The sequence below is a fragment of the Stegodyphus dumicola genome, chromosome 7 (assembly GCF_044657685.1).
Source record: "Stegodyphus dumicola isolate Sdum_Otavi_A_Nest chromosome 7, ASM4465768v1".
NCBI lineage: Eukaryota > Metazoa > Arthropoda > Arachnida > Araneae > Eresidae > Stegodyphus > Stegodyphus dumicola.
Window position 1 is genome coordinate 48,177,568 of NC_140774.1, and position 21,908 is coordinate 48,199,475.

Sequence of the window (21,908 nt, forward strand, 5' to 3'; positions counted from 1 at the left end):
AAGTTAACATCTTCTATCTGAATACTTTTGGAAATTTTTATTTTTTATTTTTGCTAAAAAGTAAAATTCAAAGAATTAAGATTTAAATTAAAATTAAGTCTCAATTTTTCTATAGAATTACATAATGCAGCTGCTGATTTTAAAGAGTCTGCTGATTAAGTATTACACTTCCTTTCAGTTATAGCTTGAATAGTTCATTTGTTTATGTTTCTTGTTGCTGCTTTACATCAAGAAATTACAAACAAGTTTTAGAATCTAGCGACTTATAATTTTATGCAATTTCTTTTTTAATCTATTAAAACTAATCATATATTACAGGAAAAGCTCATGCAAGTTCATCTGAAAAAAAAAAAAAAAAAAAAAAAAAAAATTTAATTATTATCAAATTAATAAATAATTATTTAATTAATATTAGCAATTAATATTTATTAATTATTATCTAACCATTAATTAATGATTGATTATTATTTATTAAAATAATTCAATAAAATGTAAAGAGGTAAATTAACAGTTAATAAGCGATTTTTAATATAATTTTATTGCTGCTAAAAATAAAATTTTTGAGATTAAATTTCTACTGAATTTGTAGTTCCGTTAATTACATAAAAGAAGTGCCGGAGCCTTCTTATATAGGGCTCCGATGCGCTCCGGCTAGAATTATCATTTATCCCATGAACTGAAAAGTACCGGAGCCGGCACAATTTAAGCTCTGACTACACTACATATTTTCCAGTTCTTGTGAAATGTAGGTTTTCAGTCTGTTGAAGCTAAAATGAGTAACGGTATAAACAGCTGAATCTTGAATAGCAAATTATGTAAGGAAGTTTGGAAGGTTTTTGGTGAAACAATAAATTACTGAGGGAACTTTTCGTAATTAAAACTTATTCTATACAGTAAACAATATTTTAGGTAGTTAAATTTCAACTCCAAATATTAGAATTTTTACTTTTCCGATGAAAAACAGAACATATTTCAAAAGGAAATACGAAACTACTATTAGGAGATGCTACAGCGAACGTCAGTGACGTCACAGCCGAACGAGTCGCTGGCTTTTCGTTTGTTTACTCCAAGTGAGCTAACCTGTTCTTTCTACGGACCTTGCGTCAATAAGCCTTTAATGCAACATTCTTTGTAACCAATAATAAAGCTGAATGAATCCATCAATGTTTTGAGAGAACTGGACAGACAAAGTAGAGAAATGCGGAATTAACATCTGCCTTGGAAGCCGCTGTAGTTAAGAGCCGAATTTGTATAAAAGAGTATATATATATGCAATAATATTATGTAAAATTTTACTCAGGAATGTAAATAAAAATAAAATTTATTATTTTCAGTTGATATTGCCACAGAATTATGTCCTTTATGAATTTCATATCAGTAGTTTTGCAAAATTAGTCATTTTTGTGATATTACAAAATTCTTTAGAAATTTTGTGTTGTGTGTATAAAAAGTGAGATATAGTTAGTTATTTCCTTAAAATACTTATCAGTGTATTTTCAAATATTGTATTCCCTCTCTTTACATTGCTATAAATTTTCTCCTTGTTACTTATTATTTATGAAAATTTAAAAGTTATCATTATTCTTCGCGTAAACTAAACGATTATTGAATCAACTTCTCATATTTACCAAAATTGAACTTGAGAATTTGTTTCTACAAAAATTTTGTAAACCAAATTGGGGAAATATATGAAACCATAAAAGTATATGTATACAAAATAGTGTTATGTATAATTATATAAAAAAAAATGTATAAATACATAAATAAAAAATAGCATTATGTAGATTTGCATAAATATGTACTTAAAAGTAGTATTATATATAATTATATAAATATAGTTGCATACTTAAATTATTTTATGTCATTTTTCATAAGAGCTGCTCAAAGTCCTAAAAGAAATTCTTTAAATGCGTTTCAGGCAATTTTTTATTTGTGTATTTGTTACTTTTTCATAACTTCGTCATGTGAACTGATTTTGTGTAAGTACAATCCTGGAGTTTGTCAGTAAAAACGTTGGTGCATTAACTATGTATAGTGTAGAAATGCTCTTAAATTAAAAATCTATGTAAGAATGAATAAAAAATAATAGAATGGTAGAAATAATAATTAAATCTATCCCAGTCCTTCTTTTTTAAAAAAAATTTCATATCTTTTAGTTTAAGTCTTAGATCTCACCGTCTATTTAGTCTTGAAATGCATGTGAGATATCAAAGCAGATATAAATTTAAATCTTTGCATTTGTACCAAAATCATCTGTAACAGAAACACAAAAATATTGAATAATTTTCTGAATGCTGGAAAAGATCTCTCCTAAAAGCATAGTTTACAAAAAAAAAAAAAAAAAAAAAAAAAGTGTGATTTAAGTATATTGAAAAGAACTATGTTAATTTTCTGTATGCTTAATTTTAGTGTTTGTGAAGTTGTACTGTATTAAAAAGATAAAAAAGAGAAATATGAAAATATTTACAAATAATATAATTACAAATCATTTTAAGAAGAAGAATTAATAATAAGTGCAATTTAATTTTAGTGATTTAATCATAACATTGACATTGTTCATCCTGTTTCATAACGTTTAACATTGGCTATTTTTACTACACTTTTCTAGAAGTGGAATTCCATGTTGTCGAGAATAGTTCATGGTGTAATTTACCATGTGATGACAATCAAAAGGAATTTTTTCTCATCAAGCAGTTTATTTAGAAATTTAATCATTTATTTTTCACATCTAAATGAATTAAAATAAATTATAGGCTTCTAACTTCCAAGAGGAAAACTGTACATAAAAGAATGCTGGAAATCCTTTCACTGTGTAAACTCCACTGTGTTTGGCTCAAAATTGCTAGTCAACAATGTCTTCATTATCTTTGTGTGATTAGGAGCTTTTTTTTTTTTTTTTTTTATGGGAACTTATTTCAGTTTAATATTAGGCTGATAGTTTTATTTTAAAACTATATTTTGTATTTAAAATTTATGTAGTGTGAATGAAATTTTGAAATTATTTTCAGGGTAATTTTTTTTTTATTTTTTTATATAGTCATGGATCAAAGTTACCCTTGTGAAAGGAAAGGTGATTCCCGAACTGAATATCATTATCTTATGGCTGAAATGAGTAAGTATGAAATAATTTGTTGAGTTTTTTCTACTTTACCTTCCCTTAAAAATTTTTATTTTGTCCTCTTTATCTAGATCCTTACTTCATTCCTTTTGATCAGCAATCTTAGGTTCAGGTTTTGATTCAAAGCTTAAATTTGCCTTTTTTAAATTATGATTAGTTAAATTAAAATGATATCAGGTCATGTATTACACTCATTTGCCCATACAAATATTCAAGCATCTTATTTTTGAGTGGTATGCAAACAGGCAATCAACGGAAACAAACTCTTTCTTAATTAACTAACTTTTATACAGATTCTTACAAAAGTATACTTTTTTAATAATAATAAATACCATACTTCTTGTAAAACTCAACAACTGTTTAAAAACCGTATCTTTTTTAACTCTTTGATGGGTGGTGGGATGCCAAAATAAAAATTCTTTGCAGGTCTAATTTTGAAGCAGTTTTTTTTATTTATTTCTAATGCAATTTAAATCATCTGAACAACAACGTTTGGTGTTAGAATGAATGAGTTTGCTTTTCTAAAAAAATTATTATTTGAATTCATATATATTAATTAAGAATGGTTGAAATTAAAAGGCAGGACCAAGTACGTCCCACCACCTATGTAGGAGTTGCTGCTACTAGATGGCAGCACCATTCAAATATTTTTAAATTCAAGTATGTTTGTTTTATATCTTGATAATGATAATTTATATTTTTTAATAAATTGCAATAATTGTTAAAACTTGGAAAAATACTTAGTATTTTTTCCGAAAGAAATTAAAATATAACTCTGTAACGCGAAATGTCATTGAATACTGAATGGATACGTAAGTGTGATTCACCATAGAAAAATATCCTAAGCAGAGGAAACAGAGGTGAAATATAAATTATGATGGGCCTTCTAAATATCTTTCTTTTCAAAGCTGTAGGAAATAAAGTACTGGAGTGAAAATCTTCTCTGTTTCAAATCTATTATGAACTCATTAAAAAATATCTAAAAATTCATACAGAGAGTGATTTTTTTTAGAAATTATGTAATTTTTTATTTTGCGAATATGATCAATGTTTTCTAGATAATTATTCAAAAACGTTTTTTATATCTTTCATTTTCGTTTGGTTGCTAAAACTAGTACTTTAGATAAGCATGTTAGGAGAATTTACACTGTGGCAAAGATGCTATTTTACTGCTTTAGGTGCGGGGTGGGACAAGCGGTATCCCACCATGTCATGAATTACCTTAAAGGTTTACCTGTTTTTTTTTTTTTTTTTTTTTTTTTGCATGAAATAACATTGTATTAGGGGCTAGTTATCTATATGTAAAGTTATTAAAAAAAATTCACTGAACCTCAAAGGGTTAAATAAGACCCATAATTTCCCCCCTCCCTCTAATCTGCCATATGCCAAACAGCTGTATTTCTTCAGAAAAGTTTTTTTTTTTTTTCAAAATGTATTTATTTCAAAATAACAAGATGCATTTTTTCTGTGATAGTTTTTTTTTTTTTTTTTTTGTTGCATGACAAATTATATAACATTGTTTTTATTACAAATTCATTTGATGTTAACAAAAGTTAAATGCATTTTTATCAAGTACATATATTTTACTGTGTCCAGAGCTATCTCTCTATATATTCTTTCTGCATCTAAGCAGTTTCTAAAATCTTTCAGGCTGTACATCGCAAATAAGCTAGTATGTTCTTTAGTAATGTTTTGTTATATATTTAAATATGGTAATACTCGTGGTTCATGAAATATATATTTTACACAAATAAAATAATTTTAATAGTCATTTTACTGTTATTTATGAATAATAATATTGTATAGTTACACCCTTCAAGTATGCGAATATATGTTGTTAACACTACAATACTCCATCATATTTGAAATATGCAGCATATAATCTCCAAAAGTTGAATGGGGAATGTCAAACCTATATTAAAAATTTCTTGGTACTTAGATAAAAATATTTAAGTAGCAAAGAACACTTATGGTACTAAAAATGATTTTAATTAAAGGAAAGAAAATTATAAATATTATTACAAAAATTACTTTGTTATAAAAGGTTGGGATATAAATTAATATCGCAAATTAACCTAATCAATTGCTGTTGAATAATCTGAAATAAAGGCAGAATTGTTTCAAATACTTAAAAATTAATTGTAGAACATAAGTGAAGATGACTGAAGGATACATATCCAAAAATACTAGAATGTAAAAATAAGCAAAATAGAAGATGGCAGCTCTAACCATAGTCTGTCCATCATGAAAAAGCTTTGAGCAAGTATTTGGCACAGTACCTTAACAACAGGGGTAATAGATTTAAAGGTTAAGTTTAGGAGTTACATGGTAGAAGTTCATGGGATGAGAAAATGGTTTTGATACTATATTAATGCTTCTGAGTTTGTGATACTTCAGAGTGGCATGGGTTTTTGAATCTCAGCCTTAATTAGCTAAATTTGTATATTTACTTATCATAGTCTCTATTTTCATAAACTTGCATTTATTAAGATGTTATATTAAAGAAAATGAAAGCAAAATATCTTAAATTAATTATTTTAATAGTCATTTTACTGTTATTTATAAATAATAATATTGTAATTAATTATTAAATTATCTTAAATGAATTATTTAAGCAAAATATCTTAAATTATAAGCTAATATATACCAAATGACAAAAAAATCTGATGAGCAGATAAAGCTGGTCATGGCGCTCAATAGGTTAAAAGCAGTTGGAGTAGAGTAGACTTTAAGGTATCTCTTGTATTATGGCGAAGTTGTTGTTTGATTTATCGCCAAGTTGTTGTTTCATTTATGGTAGCCTGAGTAGTTGAATGTTATGGAAACCCTATTGTGATGTAATCGGGTGCATGATTCTGGCAAATTTTGAATCATGGGATGTTTTGTAAGCGTTTTTGAGCTGTGTGTTAAAACCGTTTAGTTGAATTTGAATGGGTTTGTAGGAAGAAAGGCTTAAGATGGTCACTATGTGAAGCGTTCGATCAGAAAGAGTACCTGGTTTGAAAAAAGTCATTTGAGTATAATTGATATTTTGGTTTTTACATGGCTCTGGGTGTACAAAGTGAACTCGAAAATCATGGTAAGAGAATACAGTCAAAAGTCGTTAATCCGGACTCGTCGGGACTTCGGCGATTCTGGATTATCGATTTTTCCGGATTATAGATCATCAGTTTAAATCTGGTAAGATGGCATGCAGAAATTATAAAATTAAAAATATGAAACCGTAATTTATGAAATAAAGAACAATTATGATCTAAAGAGTATCAAAATTTACAAAAAAAAGCTTAATATTTATTTGTTTACTTTATTAAACATTTCTTTCAATGTAAGTTGTTTAAGTTGCTTCGTTTTTTATGTGATAATACATTCTCTTCAATTCTGTAAACAGACATTATTTCTTGTTCAGTTACAAAGTTCCGCTGTTCAGGTCCTATAATTGCTGTGTCTACCGACTAATTTGTCAATCGAAATTTTTTCGTTTTCAATAACCTCTGTTGCTTTCTTCGCTATCGGAAGCGAATTATACTGACGAGGAATTTGATTTAAATCATATCAAAGGCAGAGTACATTGAGATGAAATAATATATTTAGTAAGGAATTATAAGCCAAATTAAAAAAAAAAAAAAAAATCTGCCATGAAGATAAGGATAGTGCTGACAGATCAACTTCCAATTCATTGCCCGCAGCGGCATTAAAGATAAACAAAGTTTAGATAAACAAACGTTAAAGTTTAGATAAACAAAGGATATGCCTTTATCCATTTGTTGCAGCAATTCCACTTTTTGTTTAATGAACTTCGAAACATACTTTCGCTTTGTAGATCCTTTACATATTAATAAATATATATCAGAAATTCTATTTAACATAATCGAAAGTTCAAGCTTACTTTTATAAAATTGCTCTAACAGTCTGCAAAAAATAATAAGCCGGATCCAATTCGAAGATTAAGGAACAACGCAATCTGCAACATTAACTGGAATAGATAATTAGATAATTTTAGCTTAGCTTATACCGTCCATTATACATAAAACATGCACTCATAAACGTATTTTGCGCATGCGCACCAGCATATTCGCAGCCATAAAGGTCTTACGCGCATGTGCCAACGCGACGCATGCGCAGGAAGTTTGTAGCGTTGAGGTCCGGATTATAGATCATTCTGGATTATGGGTGTCCAAATTAACGACTTTTGACTGTATTTGCTTTTGGTAGTGCTTAAATGTATTACATGTTTTTCGTTTTTTATGTTATTTTATTGTTTGGTTTAAAATGTATTTTATTGAGATTATGTATTTTTTGTTTGCCTATATTGTAGACTTTGGTGCTCCTTTGACTTTTTAAGTGAAAATATATCGGTGTGTACATGGACAAAGTAAAGGGAGTGCGCAATGCAAGTTTGTGCAATTCTGGAATTTTTTTTTAAGTGAAAATAGGTCGACGTGTACATGGATAAAGTTAAAAGAGTGCGCAATGCCATTTTTGTGCAATTCGGGGGGGGAGGGGTTAAGTGAAAATAAGTCGATGTGTACATGGATACTGAGTTTGTGCAATTGTTTGTCTTGTTATTTTGGCTTTGTGTAGCGGCGATTTTTGGTGCAAAAATCACCGCTTCGCAAGCTAAAATAACAAGCTAAAGAATTGCACAAAATCGGTATCCATGTACCGCCAAAAATTGCCAAGTTTTGCCAAGGGGTACCCTAAACTATACTTTTACCAAGCAGTTGTATGAGAAAACATATTTGTTATGTAAGTCTTTAAATTTTTCTTAATTAAATTTTTTGGTACTTTTCCGTAGTGCCGGCGCAGGCGATAAAGTCGCCAATAATGGTACAACTGATGCCAAACGGAATATCCTTGCTGGCAACCTTTTACGCCTCATTTTTAAAACAAGTAGCAACCATTTCTTATCAGATTGATCGTTTCTTTCAATATTGGCATACAATTACATATAATTTTTATCATAGAGTTCAATTTTATGCCTTAAGGCCCACGCGAAGTCAAAGTCAGGGTTTAAACTCGTCAGTTCTAGTGAGAATACATTAGCGAAGTAAAGCACTGCGATTTTACATAATTTCTGAGTAAGCTATTCATACGAATTGAAATAATTCTTGCATTTATACTTGTATTCCAAATTAAGATTTAACTTGAAACTAATGTAGATAATTACTGAGAGAATTAGATTTTTGTAACATAGTTTACGTGAGATGAGATCACTTGGGGTTACGTGATATGAACTGCTGAATCAGGATGTTGAACCTTGAAAGCATAGTAAATTCTTAAATTAATGTCTTTTTACTAGTTTATTGTCTTTATTTATTGGCTTTTTACAAAATTTTAAACAATATTAAAATGTTAATGCAAGTAAAATAAAAGATTCTTAGAACTAACATTTGTTAAAATTTTTTATGTGTATACTGTATGTTGTCGCCAATAAAGTCTGCTTGGCGAAATTTGCACAGGCAAAACAGAAAAGTATCAATTTTTCTTAATTAAAATTAACATTACAATAATCTTGGTACCATTTAAGAAACAGAAGTGCCATAGTAAGAAGGAAGTATTTGTTTAAGTATATGCAAGATTCTTAATTTCTTGGGAGATTTCTCTGTTTAAAAATTAAGTTTGCTAGTCATATATTTTGGTGTTTTGGCAGAAAAGATTTTTGATTTTTATCTAAAATTAAATGCATGTATAAAACATAGATAAATTAAACTTTTTAACCTTTAATTATTTATTAATGAATTTATTTTGTCACTTGTATTTGCAGAAAAATTGTGCTAGTTTTCTCATTATATATGTTCTTCAATCTTAGATACTTTTTGTATTAATTTTTAATTCATGCCGTAATTATTTTTGCAGAGGCCCAAAATTATGATGTTATTAAGTTTGCTACATATCGAACGGCATCGAAACTGCGTTTTATCCAAAAGAAGACAAATAGTATGTTGTGTTTTATTTTTTAGCATAAAAAGTTGTATTTTTTGTTTTCACCCTTTTCCCAAGTAGTGCAAAAGTATGTAAAATTACTTTTTTTAGTGCCTTTGTACTTTTAGAGAACTGTAATACAGCTAATCAGTCTCTGTGAAATTTTGATTATCTTCAGCTCATTCAAATTTTTCTTCATGCTAGATTGGTTCTTTTACATCAAATCATCTGTATTGTGATGGCTGATCAGTGGCCAAAAGCATAATATGTTCAAATTCTGGTAGTTTATCACAGAACTGATTTCTGCTAAATGGCCCTACTATGTGTACTTTACTCATGCATAACCTTAATATGAGCCCGTTTCCTATAGGAAATCCTTTAAACATTCTTTCTAATATACACAGCCTTTGTATTTGCCAAAATCAATTAACAGGGTTCTTACAATCCATAAGGGTCCTTAGGTTTTTTTGAAACAAATTTTGGCCCTTAAAAGTCCTTAATTTCGGCCAAAATCAGCTGAAAGTGCTTAAGTTTAATCATCTGAAATTTCTGTATTTTCTACAACTGCTATTTTGAGTGTGAATTAACATTTTGCAGGAATATTTTTTGCAATTCATTGCTAAATATATATTTCAAGGGTTATGATTTTGAATTCGTTCCTACTTCTAATTTAAACAGTGCAATAATCTGGGCAAAAAGTTAAACATAAACATTTCAAATTATTTCTTTTTTGCAAATGAAGAGTTCATAGAACATTACATCAGAAACAACTTTTCTCTTTTGGGGGATATGAATTCTTTCATCAAACAGCACTAAATTTGCAGACTTATCAACATTTTGGTGATTTTCAGATCAACTTCTATGCAAAATTTTAGAGATTTATGAATTTTTGATGATTTTTAAAAAATATTATAACATTGATAAATTTCATTAAAATAATGATAATATAAGTAATATATAATTAAATAAGTTATATTTAAGAAAAAACATTTCAATAATTCATTATTATTTTTCTCTATCATATTATAAAGTGACATTACTTTCGATTTTGGTGACCTATTATTAGAATATTTTGAATCTGAAAAGTGAGCAAGATAATAAATGCTGTAAAACGCAATTTCCGAAACACTTCTTAGCAAAGGCTAAATAGCTATTGTAATTACTTAAAATGTTTTCTTTTATATTTTTTCATGGTAAGAGTTTTCTCATTTTAATTGTCTCAGAATGTGTATCAGTTTTTGGTATAAAATTCATTTTACATTTTCCTTCTTTGAATTTTTTTTCAAAACCTTTTGGTTTTTTGCTGTTATAGAATAGGTAGGATAATTTTTCTTTTGGATTTTGGACAGTGCATCTTGGAAGGTTTAGAAAGATCTGAATACTAGACTAGATTAAACAAGACCTAAGATTCCAGAAAAATGTGACAAAAGGAAAAATGTCTTTGCGGCACTAACATGTAATAGATATATTTTATGGGAAGTTTGTAATGAGTTTCTAATTTTTTGGAGAATTTTTGAAAGAATAATGAAATTATAATTATTTAAATTTTTTACTTCTTATTCTAGACGTCTTTTTCTTAACATGTTTATCCTCCATTTATTTTCCCATCTTTTCACTTGTACTAGTTCAGCTCAGTCGATAAATATACATGTAAACACATTATGGAGTAAATGTAATCACTCTTTGAAATTTACTATGTTTATTTTACTGTAGTGACACTCGAGCACTACTTTAGAAATGTATGCAACTTCTCAGTTACATTATAGAAAAAGAATGCACAAGAATAAATATCATATAATGAGTTATCAAATTGTTGCCTCATCTTCAGTGCAAGTACCATATTAAAACTAAAATGGTATAACAAAAATTAAACAAATAAAAAAATATAGTTTTCACAGATGATTCAGTGACGCTTACAATTAACGTGCATGCGTCGCTCCTAAATGTTCTCATCTGTCTGAGACAGCCTGGTGACAGTATTTTTCTGTCATATTTCATAACACTTCCACTGTTGAAATTAACAATTTCAAAACTATTATGACAAAGAATGTAATGAAGGCACTGCAATTAAATACTAACAATAACAAATTATGTTACTTAATATTTTAATCATTATAGCAAAGATGTTCAGCAATTACATATTAATGACTACTTAAATTTTAGTAACAAATAGTTAGTAACAAGTGTTTATAATAAAGATATATATATCATTCTACAAGATTCATTCTACATCCAACTAAACATCTTCTTTTTAAAATTTCCACTTGTGACATTGTTTTAAATTATTAAAATTTCCACAATTTTCAGATAATGCATTTCCATATTTTCTGTGTGTATTTATTAATTGCCATTTTTTTATGCCATTTAGAAAGTCTGATTTTATTTATGTTGGATAAATCTGGTTCAGCAATAGTTTGAGAGGTCTACTAACCAAAATGTGACTTGGGTTCAAAGTTTCAAGATTGTTGTAGTCAGCTGAAATTGGAGTGAGAGGTCTTGAGTTCATTACTCCTTCAATGTCTCTTAAAATAGTTAAGAATTCTTGCTAAGTTAAATACTGATTACCAACAAATCTTTTCAAATGACTCTTGAATGATTTAACCCCTGGTTTCCCAATTCCACTCGAATCTGGTGACCTGGGAGAAACAAATTTCTGCTTTGTACCTTTGGTATAAAAATTTGTTAAATTATCATCTGGACACTCAACCAATTTTTGAAGTTTTTTGATTTCTACATTAGTTAAAAACATTTTAGAATTATCATTCACTATTGTAGAATATTTTTCCCTTTTAGAGAAAAAAATGTTTTAAGCTTGCAATTAAAGATTGGCTAGTTTGGTCGGCTTACTCAACCATTAATTGTTGAACTGTTATGGGTTTGTTCTTAAAACATGTCACATATCTGTAGGTGATGTTTCTATAAGTGTTTCTGCCAATAAGTGGTCAGAACCTTTGTTGTGCATGATGTAACAGAGATTATGATCCTAAATGAAAGTATTTTAAATGAAAAGGCCCCAAAATAATGATAGTTAAATGATACTTACCTGGTAAAACAATAGGATGTTTACTATTAGTAGGTAGGTCCAAATGGGGCAGTCATTTACCCATTCTAATTAATCACATGTTATCAAGAAAGACATTCACGAATGCTAGTTTACTTTTGGGATGAACCCTTTTACCTCATTTTAGTTGTTTTGTTTCTTCTTTGAACTAGTTTTTTGGGGCCTCTAATAAAATCAACACTTCAGCTCTTTTTATCTCTTGTAAAGAAAGTATTCTATACCTGCTTACTTTAGGATTCTTACAGTTAAAGGTAAACCTAAAAATGAAAATTACAATATGAATAAATTTATTATAATTAACAAACAAATTAAGAATATCATTAGAAAAGTTTAGTCTACATGTAATTAAAGCTACTGTAAGTTACTGTAATTAAAGCTTATGTAAGTTAGAATTGTTACGTAATTCAGTGTTCTTTTCAAGTTCGTTTGGACAAACCTCTTCAGTAAGCTCAATTGATAAGCCCTGTTGAGGAATCTCTGGATGTGTTAGAAAGTCACAGCATGGTCACCATTTGGAACTATTCACAAGAAGGTCAGTTTGAATACCACACTTCAGCTGCTTGATTATCTTTTGTTGGACAATAGAACCAGTCTCTCAGCTATGTTAACTTTCTAATCTAGTTAACTCTGTTGACATTGAAAGATTTCCACTGGTACCCTTAATTCAGCATAGCATTATTTTGGCATTTGCCCAATTATCCATGATCTCTTTTGATCAACTAACTTTTTCATCTGAGAACCTAGATGTGCTGCTAGTAATGCTCCAAATAACTCAAGACAAGGTAATGTAACTCTTTTCACAGGTTGTAACGTGACTTTGGAATGCAACAAAACTCTCAGAAATTTGCTCTTGCTTATGCAGTCATAAACAAGCTTACTGTACACCCTCTGACTGGCACTGAGAAGCCATGGATTTTTAGAGTCAGATTCGCGATTCAAAATCAATCTAGGAACTGTAATCTCGTTTAGATGAGGACTCTCATATGACCACTTTGCCCTCTCTTGAGAGATTATCTGAAAGTAGTTCACCATCCAATGTCAATTTTTGAACCCAACGTTCTTGTAAGAATTTTAGTCTAATAGTGAACGGAGTTGTTAACCAAAACGGGTCAAATATCTTCCCTGCAGTTATTCAGATGAATCATTTCATATTATGCTTATTTTAAAGAAATTCTATCAAACTAGTTGTGTGTGTGCTCAAACTGTCTTCACTAGTGTCCTAAGACATTCTTAAGATCTAAAGTGTCTTGTTTGAGTCATTGATTTTATATAGATGGATTTTGAACACTTCTTCCATCTTTTCATCAATTCAGGATTGTTGGGTATCCACTTATTCAAGTTCATGTTTGCTTCACTTATAATTTGTTTAGCTTTATGTTATAAGCTTAGAGCCACCTCTGCACTGTCATGTTCTGTAACAAAGTCATCAACAATAATAATAAATACAAGAATTCAATATTTCAAATACATCTGGTTGCTTATCATGATATTTTTATATGTGTTCTTTAATTGTTGCAGCCAGCAAGAATAGAGTTGAATTAATTCCAAAATGTACATGCTTGAATCTGTATATTATTAATATTACATAATTTAAATCACATTGAATTTTTATCCTTTTCTACCAAAGCAATCTACAAAAATGATTTTTCTATATCTGCTGAAATAGTAATTTTAGCTAATCAGAAATTAATTAGCAGATTGAACATGTTAGGATTCAAATTAGTCCCTGTCCTTAGACAATCATTCAGTGATAACTATCCCACCTGATGTGAGCTGCCATCAAAGATTATCCTAGTTTTCATTGATGCACCAGTTTTTCTAAATGCCAGTTGATGTGGTAGGTAAAAAACTGATTTACCAAGAGATATATATTTCATCTGACACTTTTTCAATAATACCTTGCTTGAGATAATCATTTAATAATTCCACTATATACAGAGAACAGTGTTTTGTCATAATTCATTCACTTTGCAAGAGTTTTTAACCTGCTTTCTGCTACTCTGTAATTATTAACTAATTCATTCCAGTCCTTTTTTCAAGGTAAACTAACCTTGTAATAACCAGCTTTAAAACAAACTATCTTATTAAATATTTCCAAAGTCTTGTCTTCATCATGCTAAAAGGATCATCTTTAATTCTTAATGATTCTAGTTTGAAAAATCTTTTTAATTCACTCTTTGTATTATCATTAAGTAACCCACAATATGATAGATTATTTTGATGTGAATCATTTGTATTTCCAATAACTATGTGTCCAAATACACTATTTTGTAATATCAAACCTGTGTAAGGGACTGAGATTTTGCCAGCTTGTAACAAATTGTAGAAAACTACCACGCCAAGCAACAGGTTTACTTTATCTGGTTTATAAAATTCCAGATGTGCTAAATTTACTTTCTAGCAAATCATGAGGTTACTAATATCAATAAACTTTGTTGGAAACCTGCTATTTTTGGAATTACCAGAAACTCTAATTTCCTTTTATATGTCTCTTCCTGGTTACAAATAAGAGCAACTGTTTTTCTTATTATTGTAGTTAAAATACCTGATATACTGCAAACTGAAATGTTTGTCATTTCACACTTTAAGTTAAACTTACTTTAAATTATTTCAGTGTTAAAAAATGAAAAACATTTCCACTCTAACATAATGCCTTCTCTGTAATCAAATTTTCTTCATTAGTCGCAATAAATACAAAAGTGATAGATAAAATTATGTTTTCCCACTGTTAGTACCTGCAGCTGCTGTAAAAGTTTCATTTTGATTTTTAGCTTGAAATGCAGTCACATGTAAATTTAATGCACTTCTGTTTTGATCATCTGACTCCTTCTGATGTGGATTGTCTGCTCTTTCTACTTTGGCATCAATAGAATTACTTTCGTTTTGAAAACATAAGAGAAAGCTATTCGTTTTTTTACCTTTTTTGCACAAGTAGGCAGTTTCTCACACTGTGCGAATTAAAACAACCAAAACATAAATTCTGTTTTTTTTTTTTTTTTTTTTTTTTTTTTTTCAAATTGTGATGCTTTTGCACTTTAACGGAGCAAATCAGCTAATCTTCAGATTAGCTATATAATGGGCACATTAACAGCTTTCTCACTTTAGCGATAACATATGTGTAACATGAATGAATAAGATTGTTGAATGTTTGATTAAAGTTCATATTCTGCAAATGGGCACTTGTAGTTTTGGTTAATGTTTGGATTATGGTAACTTGGCGAAAATTTGGCGACCAACCCTGCTACAGCAACCTGCTAGTTTTTTTTTTTTTTTTTTTTTTTGGACGCCATTTTGTTTTTACGAAGTAAAGGCATGTTTTTTTTTTTTTTCCTCAACATTTTTTTCCAACAATCTGCTACGCTTATTCTAGAACTTTTATGGAACAAAAGTGCTTAATCATGACAAAGATTAGGTGCGAAATTGGGAGAAAGTGCAGAATCGCCCACTGCTTGCCGCGTTTTTAAGAATTGCACATACACAGTATCATCCATGTACACGTCGACCTATTTTTACTTAAAAAAACATCCCAGAATTGCATAAAAATGGCATTGAGCACACTCTTGACTTTATCCATGTACACTGCTAAAGTCCTAGCTAGTAACCTTTATCGCCTTACCAAAATGTCGCCAAACTACCTGTTACCATATTCCAAAGATCAGCCGTAGTTTTTGTATTTTTTGCTATGTGAAATGCAACTGTGGAAAGTCCTCTGTAAAGGTATCTCTTCCTTTTGGAAAATAGCTGTCATGCACTTTTTCTTAATTAGTTAACATTTTCTCTGTTTGTAATAGGTGTATTATTATAATGCAACATAAGATGCATTTTCTGTGCGTTTGAACTCTGTGTTATTGAGCATGGTAATTTGTCTGCTCTCAAGGACTACAAAAGTTCGATTTTTTTTTTTTTTTTTTTTTTTTTTTTTTTTTTTTTTTTTAAGGTAAGGTTTTAAATTTCAAAACCTTTCAGCTCTGCTTGAAAAATACTGTCACATGTTATATATCAGCTGTTCTAAAGTGATTTATAAAGTGTCTTAAAAATTGAGGCTTAAATTCTTAAAAAATGCTGGCAAATCATACTAAAATCTCATTGAAATAAACTGATGCCAAGAAACTCGAATATGCTGCAAATGATATTGGACATCAAGATGTTCTAAATATGCATTTCTTTCCACATATCAGTGATATGAAATAACACTGATGACCTCTTATATCTTTCTGTTAATATAAAATTTAAATGTGCGCTATGAGCTGAAGATAAAACTGTCAGTTTAGTTTTCTAACATATCTATATGCCATAAACAGATAACAGATCAGTGGTGTTTACATTATAAAACAAACTTCTTTTACTGAGATAAATAGTATTTTTCTGAACATGTGCACTGAATCCATTTACTTTGCAGAGGTGTAGGGTATTTTCTTCTGATATGCTCTCCATATTTGCAAGTTAGTCTTGTAAGAATTTATCAATAATAAACAATGCTATAATTCAAAATATCATCATTACTATTTTATTTTGGATGTAGATAAATGTATAGACAAGAACTAGAGTTGTATAATTTTACTAAATATGTTTGAGAATCTTTAATGTTGAAGAAATAACAATGTATCAATTTAAATGTATCAGTCATCAAATTGCCTTCTTATTTCATAGTTCGTTAATAGTATAAAATGATATTCATTGTAAAATGTTATGAAGGAACTCAGAGCAATGATAGTTTATGTGATTAAATTTGTGATGCTGATGACTAATGCACTTTTGTAATATGGAAGACAAAAAATGTTTGGCCTTTCTACTTAACAACAACTTTTAATCTTTATTTTCAGATGGCATCGATCTATAAATTAAAATTTTAAATTTCATTTTATACATTAAGAACATTAAAAAATATGGAAAACTACTCTTATGTACGGCCTCGCTCGGCGACAAATATTTTCGGTGAGAAACTCCACGGTGCCATATTACTATCTAAATTTTTTGTTCACGTTTTGAACTTTAAGTCTAAAATGTCTCCAAAAACACAGTTTTTGTAAATGCAAAAACCATGTTTTGAACACACAATTTAAGCACACAATCTAAAAATCCAAAACAAAAACAAAAAAATTAGATAGCAAAAACATAAAGTTCCTAACCAAAAATATTTGACAAGAATCCATGTACTCGGCGATATGTTTTAACTTAAAAAAAATCTATGAATTGCATAATCTAGACAGCGAAGGATTCTATGAACTACGGACACCTTGCTTTAATAAATTAACATAACAACAATAAATTAAAAAAAATACCATGTACACAGCATTCTGTTTAAACTTAAAAAACATCTACGAATTGCACAATCTAGGCATTGCACACAAATGAACAAAATAAACTAAAATAACTAAAATAAATTACAAACAATTCAAAAAAACAACAATAACAAAAAATCCATAGTAAAAAAACAATGAACATAACATTCTACAAAATAAAAACAATAAAATAAAGTGCATTTACCATAAAGAATGCTTCTTTGGACAGAAATATTACCAGTCACACAACGTCTGTGAACAAAAGTGGCCAGATTTTGCTATATCACATGTCTTTCTGCAATTCAAAATTTCGAAAGTAATGATTAAAACTTCCTCCAAAGTTAATTTACTACATGAAAACCATGATCCAAATCTTAAACTTCGCTGACAGCCACATACTTTACCAGCAATCATTTGACTCCAAACCCACACAAGTCTATCAGAAACACCCTTCTTCGTCTGAGTTCTCATATCAGCCCCGCATTTTGGACACGCCAAACTCCGTTTTAAAAAGCCCTGACCCCCCACAGAAATTCTAAAAATACACTTTGATCCACGTAAACACACCCGTGAACAAAAGACTCGTTAACAACTCCAACATCCTACCTTTTAATACTAAATTTACTTTGCACACAATCTAAAATACGTGACTGAAATCTTGCCACCACATTGCAACATAGGCCATTTCAAAACACGCCCGAGACGAACCAACGAGCAAATAAAACAATTGCAGCAAAAGAGCAAGTTTTAGCGTCAAAAGTGTTGCCATACAAAAATCATCCTCAAAACCATTGCACAACACACAATCATGCCAAAAACCAGCGCAGAACATATATCGCCACATTTGGTGACCTTAGGGCGTTTATAACAGTAGAATCAAATATGGATCTGTTTGTGCCATGTTTCTGTGTATTTCAGTTAAGCAACATTTATATATTGGTGTGTTACAGTAGGTTTCACTTAAAAACTTAGGAGTAATTTTTTTTTTTAATTATCTGCTAAAAATTTGCTATTTTTTTATTGTAAGTAAGTAAAAAGTAACCAATGTGCCTAATTATAATTCAAAAATATTTCTGCTAATATGGATCAAATTTGGCAAAAAATATTTAACCAAAAGCTAAAAAAATATATAAACTCGTTAAGTTGAATATACATTTTGAACATGTCTAGTAACAGCATAAAATATTATTAAAGAACATACAAATACTGTGAGTTGACTCAACTTGTGTAAAGAAATATAAGCATGTTATCATAACCTAAACAATATTCGTAGTTTAGTTGTGCCATCTATTGACCAGTAACTTAAATAAAGTCTACTGCAAATTTTAAATAATTTCAAGTAGTAAAAAAAAAAAAAAAAAAAAAAAAAAAAAGAAGAAGAAGAAGAAGAAGAAGATTGTTTCTCTAGCCCATAGGGAAGCATGGGGCATTATACTACTCTAAAATGTTCTGTCGTGCACTAGAAAATCCTGCAAGTTATTTTTGAATATATTCGGTTATGCACAATAAATGTATATCTTTGCTCTAATGTAAATGGGTTCGACAATATTGATACAGTTAAGTCTGTCTAAGTTATCTCGAGATAAAGAAAATTGCATGCATTACATGTAACAAATTAACTCAGGTTATGTCCTTAAGTGCACTCAGGTATAAGGAGTAATTTGTATCTACTATTGTAGATTTGTAGATAAAATTAATTTCTAAATTGGCTAATCTTTGGAATATGGTAACAGGTAGTTTGGCGACGTTTTGGTAAGGCGATAAAGGTTACATGGATAAAGTCGAGTGTGCGCAGTGTCATTTTTGTGCAATTCTGGGATGTTTTTTTAAGTGAAAATAGGTCGGCGTGTGCATGGATACGGTGTTGTATGGGCAATTCTTAAAAACGCGGCAAGCAGTGGGCGATTCTGCACTTTCTCCCAATTTCGCACCTAATCTTTGTCATGATTAAACACATTTGTTCCATAAAAGCTCTAGCATAAGCGTAATTCGGCTAGCAGATTGTTGGGAAAAAATGTTGAGGGGGGGAAAATAATATGCCTTTACTTCATGAAAACAAAATGCCGTCCCCCCAAAAAAACTAGCAGGGTTGGTCGCCAAATTTTCGCCAAAAAAATCGTCAAGTTACCATAATCCGAAGATTAACCTCTAAATTTTGTGGCATTATTTGGTGTCACTACTGTTGCCTATGCATTTTCAGTTTATTTCTGATTATCCCCCCCTCCCCCAAAATGTACTCATGAGGCAGTGCACTCTATTACCAAAGTAGGCAGCCCATGGTGATACTAAAATGAATGTATTTGTTGGATGTGCACTCTTGTTGGATGTGCACTCGTGTAGCAGACTAACATTGATTCTTATTCAAATTCAATAATCACTTTTCTGATAAGTGTTTGTTTTTGCGTTGAATATGATTTTTTCCCCTTGTGAGTAATCATAATATGATTGTGCTAACTGATGAAAAAGAAAGTGCTGCATTTCTAAAGAAATATGCTGTTTTATTTACAACAGTGAATGCAAGAATTTCCATTTCATGAAGTTGTAATTCTTAAGCAGTCGAATTGTATTGTTTAAATTTTGCATAATTCTTTGATTGTTTAAAGCAAAATAAATCACTGTGTACATAGTAGGAACAACAGCATGCATATTGCCAAATTTGTGCAGTTCTCTATTGTATTTTTAAGCAAAAACGGATCATTGCAAGCCTGGGAAGAATAACAGTGACCCCCCTCCCCAAAAAAAGTATATTAGGATTTCTTAAAAAATGTAGGATTTTTATCATAGCCTCTTTTTTTCCAATTTCTATTTCGATTATATATATATATATTAATTTGATTCATTGCTCCTTTATGGAAATCTTAGTGCCCTGCCGTTTTCAAAATGGCTGTTGCTTTTCGTATATTAGTTTAGTGGAAAACTAGTTGGTAATTTTTCAGAGGAGGGTGCAGACAATCGGAATGCAATGCATTTTTTTACTCCTTTTTGTGTTTCTTGTAAGAATTTTGTTTATTTTGATGTTTGTGATATTAATTTTTCTATCGTTTTGCAATAAACAAATATTTTTTAGACTAGACTTGGTATTCCATCCTTAATAAATCAGAAGTTGACTGTATATCTGAGAATGGTTACTTCTGAATTAGATCCTGAATGCAAGAAATAAGAGATTTTGCATTGCATATTGTTGAACACTAGATAGTTAGCAAAAAAAGGAATTTTTAGGAAATATTTTTTTTAGAAAAAACATACAGTTATTAAAAATTTGAATAATGTAAGAAATATGGTAATTGTTGAAGACACATAATCTCTTTTATAGGACAGCAAAATACCTGTGTGACATAGAGAAACATGTTCTGATAGTGTTGGAAGAAATTTTATCTCTTAGTAAGATTCTAAAACTGAAAAATTGATTTAAAAGCTTTCATTTTTTTTATTGTCTTTATGCAGATTTTATAATTTTCAGGAATATTGTTATGAAACAAACATTATTTGCTTAAAAATATTTGATAGGATGGTGACTTATAATATATTTTCTTTTCATTATGAGTTAGAATAGTCAATGTAAGTTGGAGATTTTCATGATTTTTTTTTAAAGATTACCAAACTATTGATATTTATTGTAATAATTATTACTTAGTGGAAAACATCATCAACATGTCAAAAAACATTTCGAATTTAAAATGCAATTTTTAACTATAAAATAAGTATTAATAAATTATATGATACATGAGAAAATAAAATGCATTTTTTGTAAAAGCGTTCTGTAATTTTTTTGCACTTTCTTCTCATGTGTACATTGATCTGTTTTCACTCAAAAAAATATTGGAGAATTGCACAAACTTGACATTGCTCACAACTTGAGCGTTGCACATTGGCTATCTAGCACAGCGGTTCCCAACCGCTGTTCCGCGGCACACCAGTGTGCCGTCTGAAGCACCGTGGTGTGCCGCCGGGTCTGGGTGTCACGGTGCTGTTCGCCCGCTATAACTCCTCCCGTCACTCCCCCCGCCAGTGTCATAGGTGGTCACGGCGCTGTGCAGTGCTATAACTCCTCCCCCTGCCAATCTTGACAAGTGTCCGCCGTGTCCCCGCCCCCATGAGACGCAGGCAGACGCCTCACACAGTGTCAGAGAGACAACGGCTGCTGTGAGGAGAGAGACACTGATACTGCAGTGATGGACAAGTTTTTGAAAAGGAAAGAACTGGACTCTGAACAAAATCTGGAGCCAGATGAGAGCCCGAGTATGAGTGGGGGTCAAAAGAAAGCAAAGATGGTTAAATTCTCTGGCGCAAGGCAATATAGCGAAAGCTATATTTCAGTTGGATTTACTTTCACTGGAGATGAACACAAACCAACTCCACTGTGCGTGGTGTGTGGTGAAAAGCTAGCTAACTTAAACGCCATCCCAAGCAAACTTAAACGCCATCTCCAAACGAAACACCCTTTGCTTCAAAACAAGAATGTGGACTATTTTGTTCGCCTGCGTGACAACATGGAGAAACAGGCAACTTTTATGAGAAAAACAAC

The 21,908-nt window shown here is 30.1% G+C and overlaps 1 protein-coding gene across 4 annotated transcripts in view; it reads left to right on the forward strand.

Moving 5' to 3' along the window:
• The first annotated feature begins 967 nt into the window (after positions 1–967).
• LOC118198084 (dystrobrevin alpha-like) overlaps positions 968–21,908 on the forward strand; it is a 167,024-nt gene continuing 146,083 nt past the window's right edge. For 3 of the 4 annotated variants that reach the window (XM_085820166.1, XM_085820168.1, XM_085820169.1), the window contains exons 1-3: positions 1,269–1,450; positions 3,038–3,112; positions 8,975–9,055. In XM_085820166.1, coding sequence (XP_085676292.1) covers positions 3,040–3,112; positions 8,975–9,055 — 154 coding nt within the window. In that variant the 5' untranslated portion in view covers positions 1,269–1,450; positions 3,038–3,039. The other variant, XM_085820167.1, reaches the window with a different exon arrangement.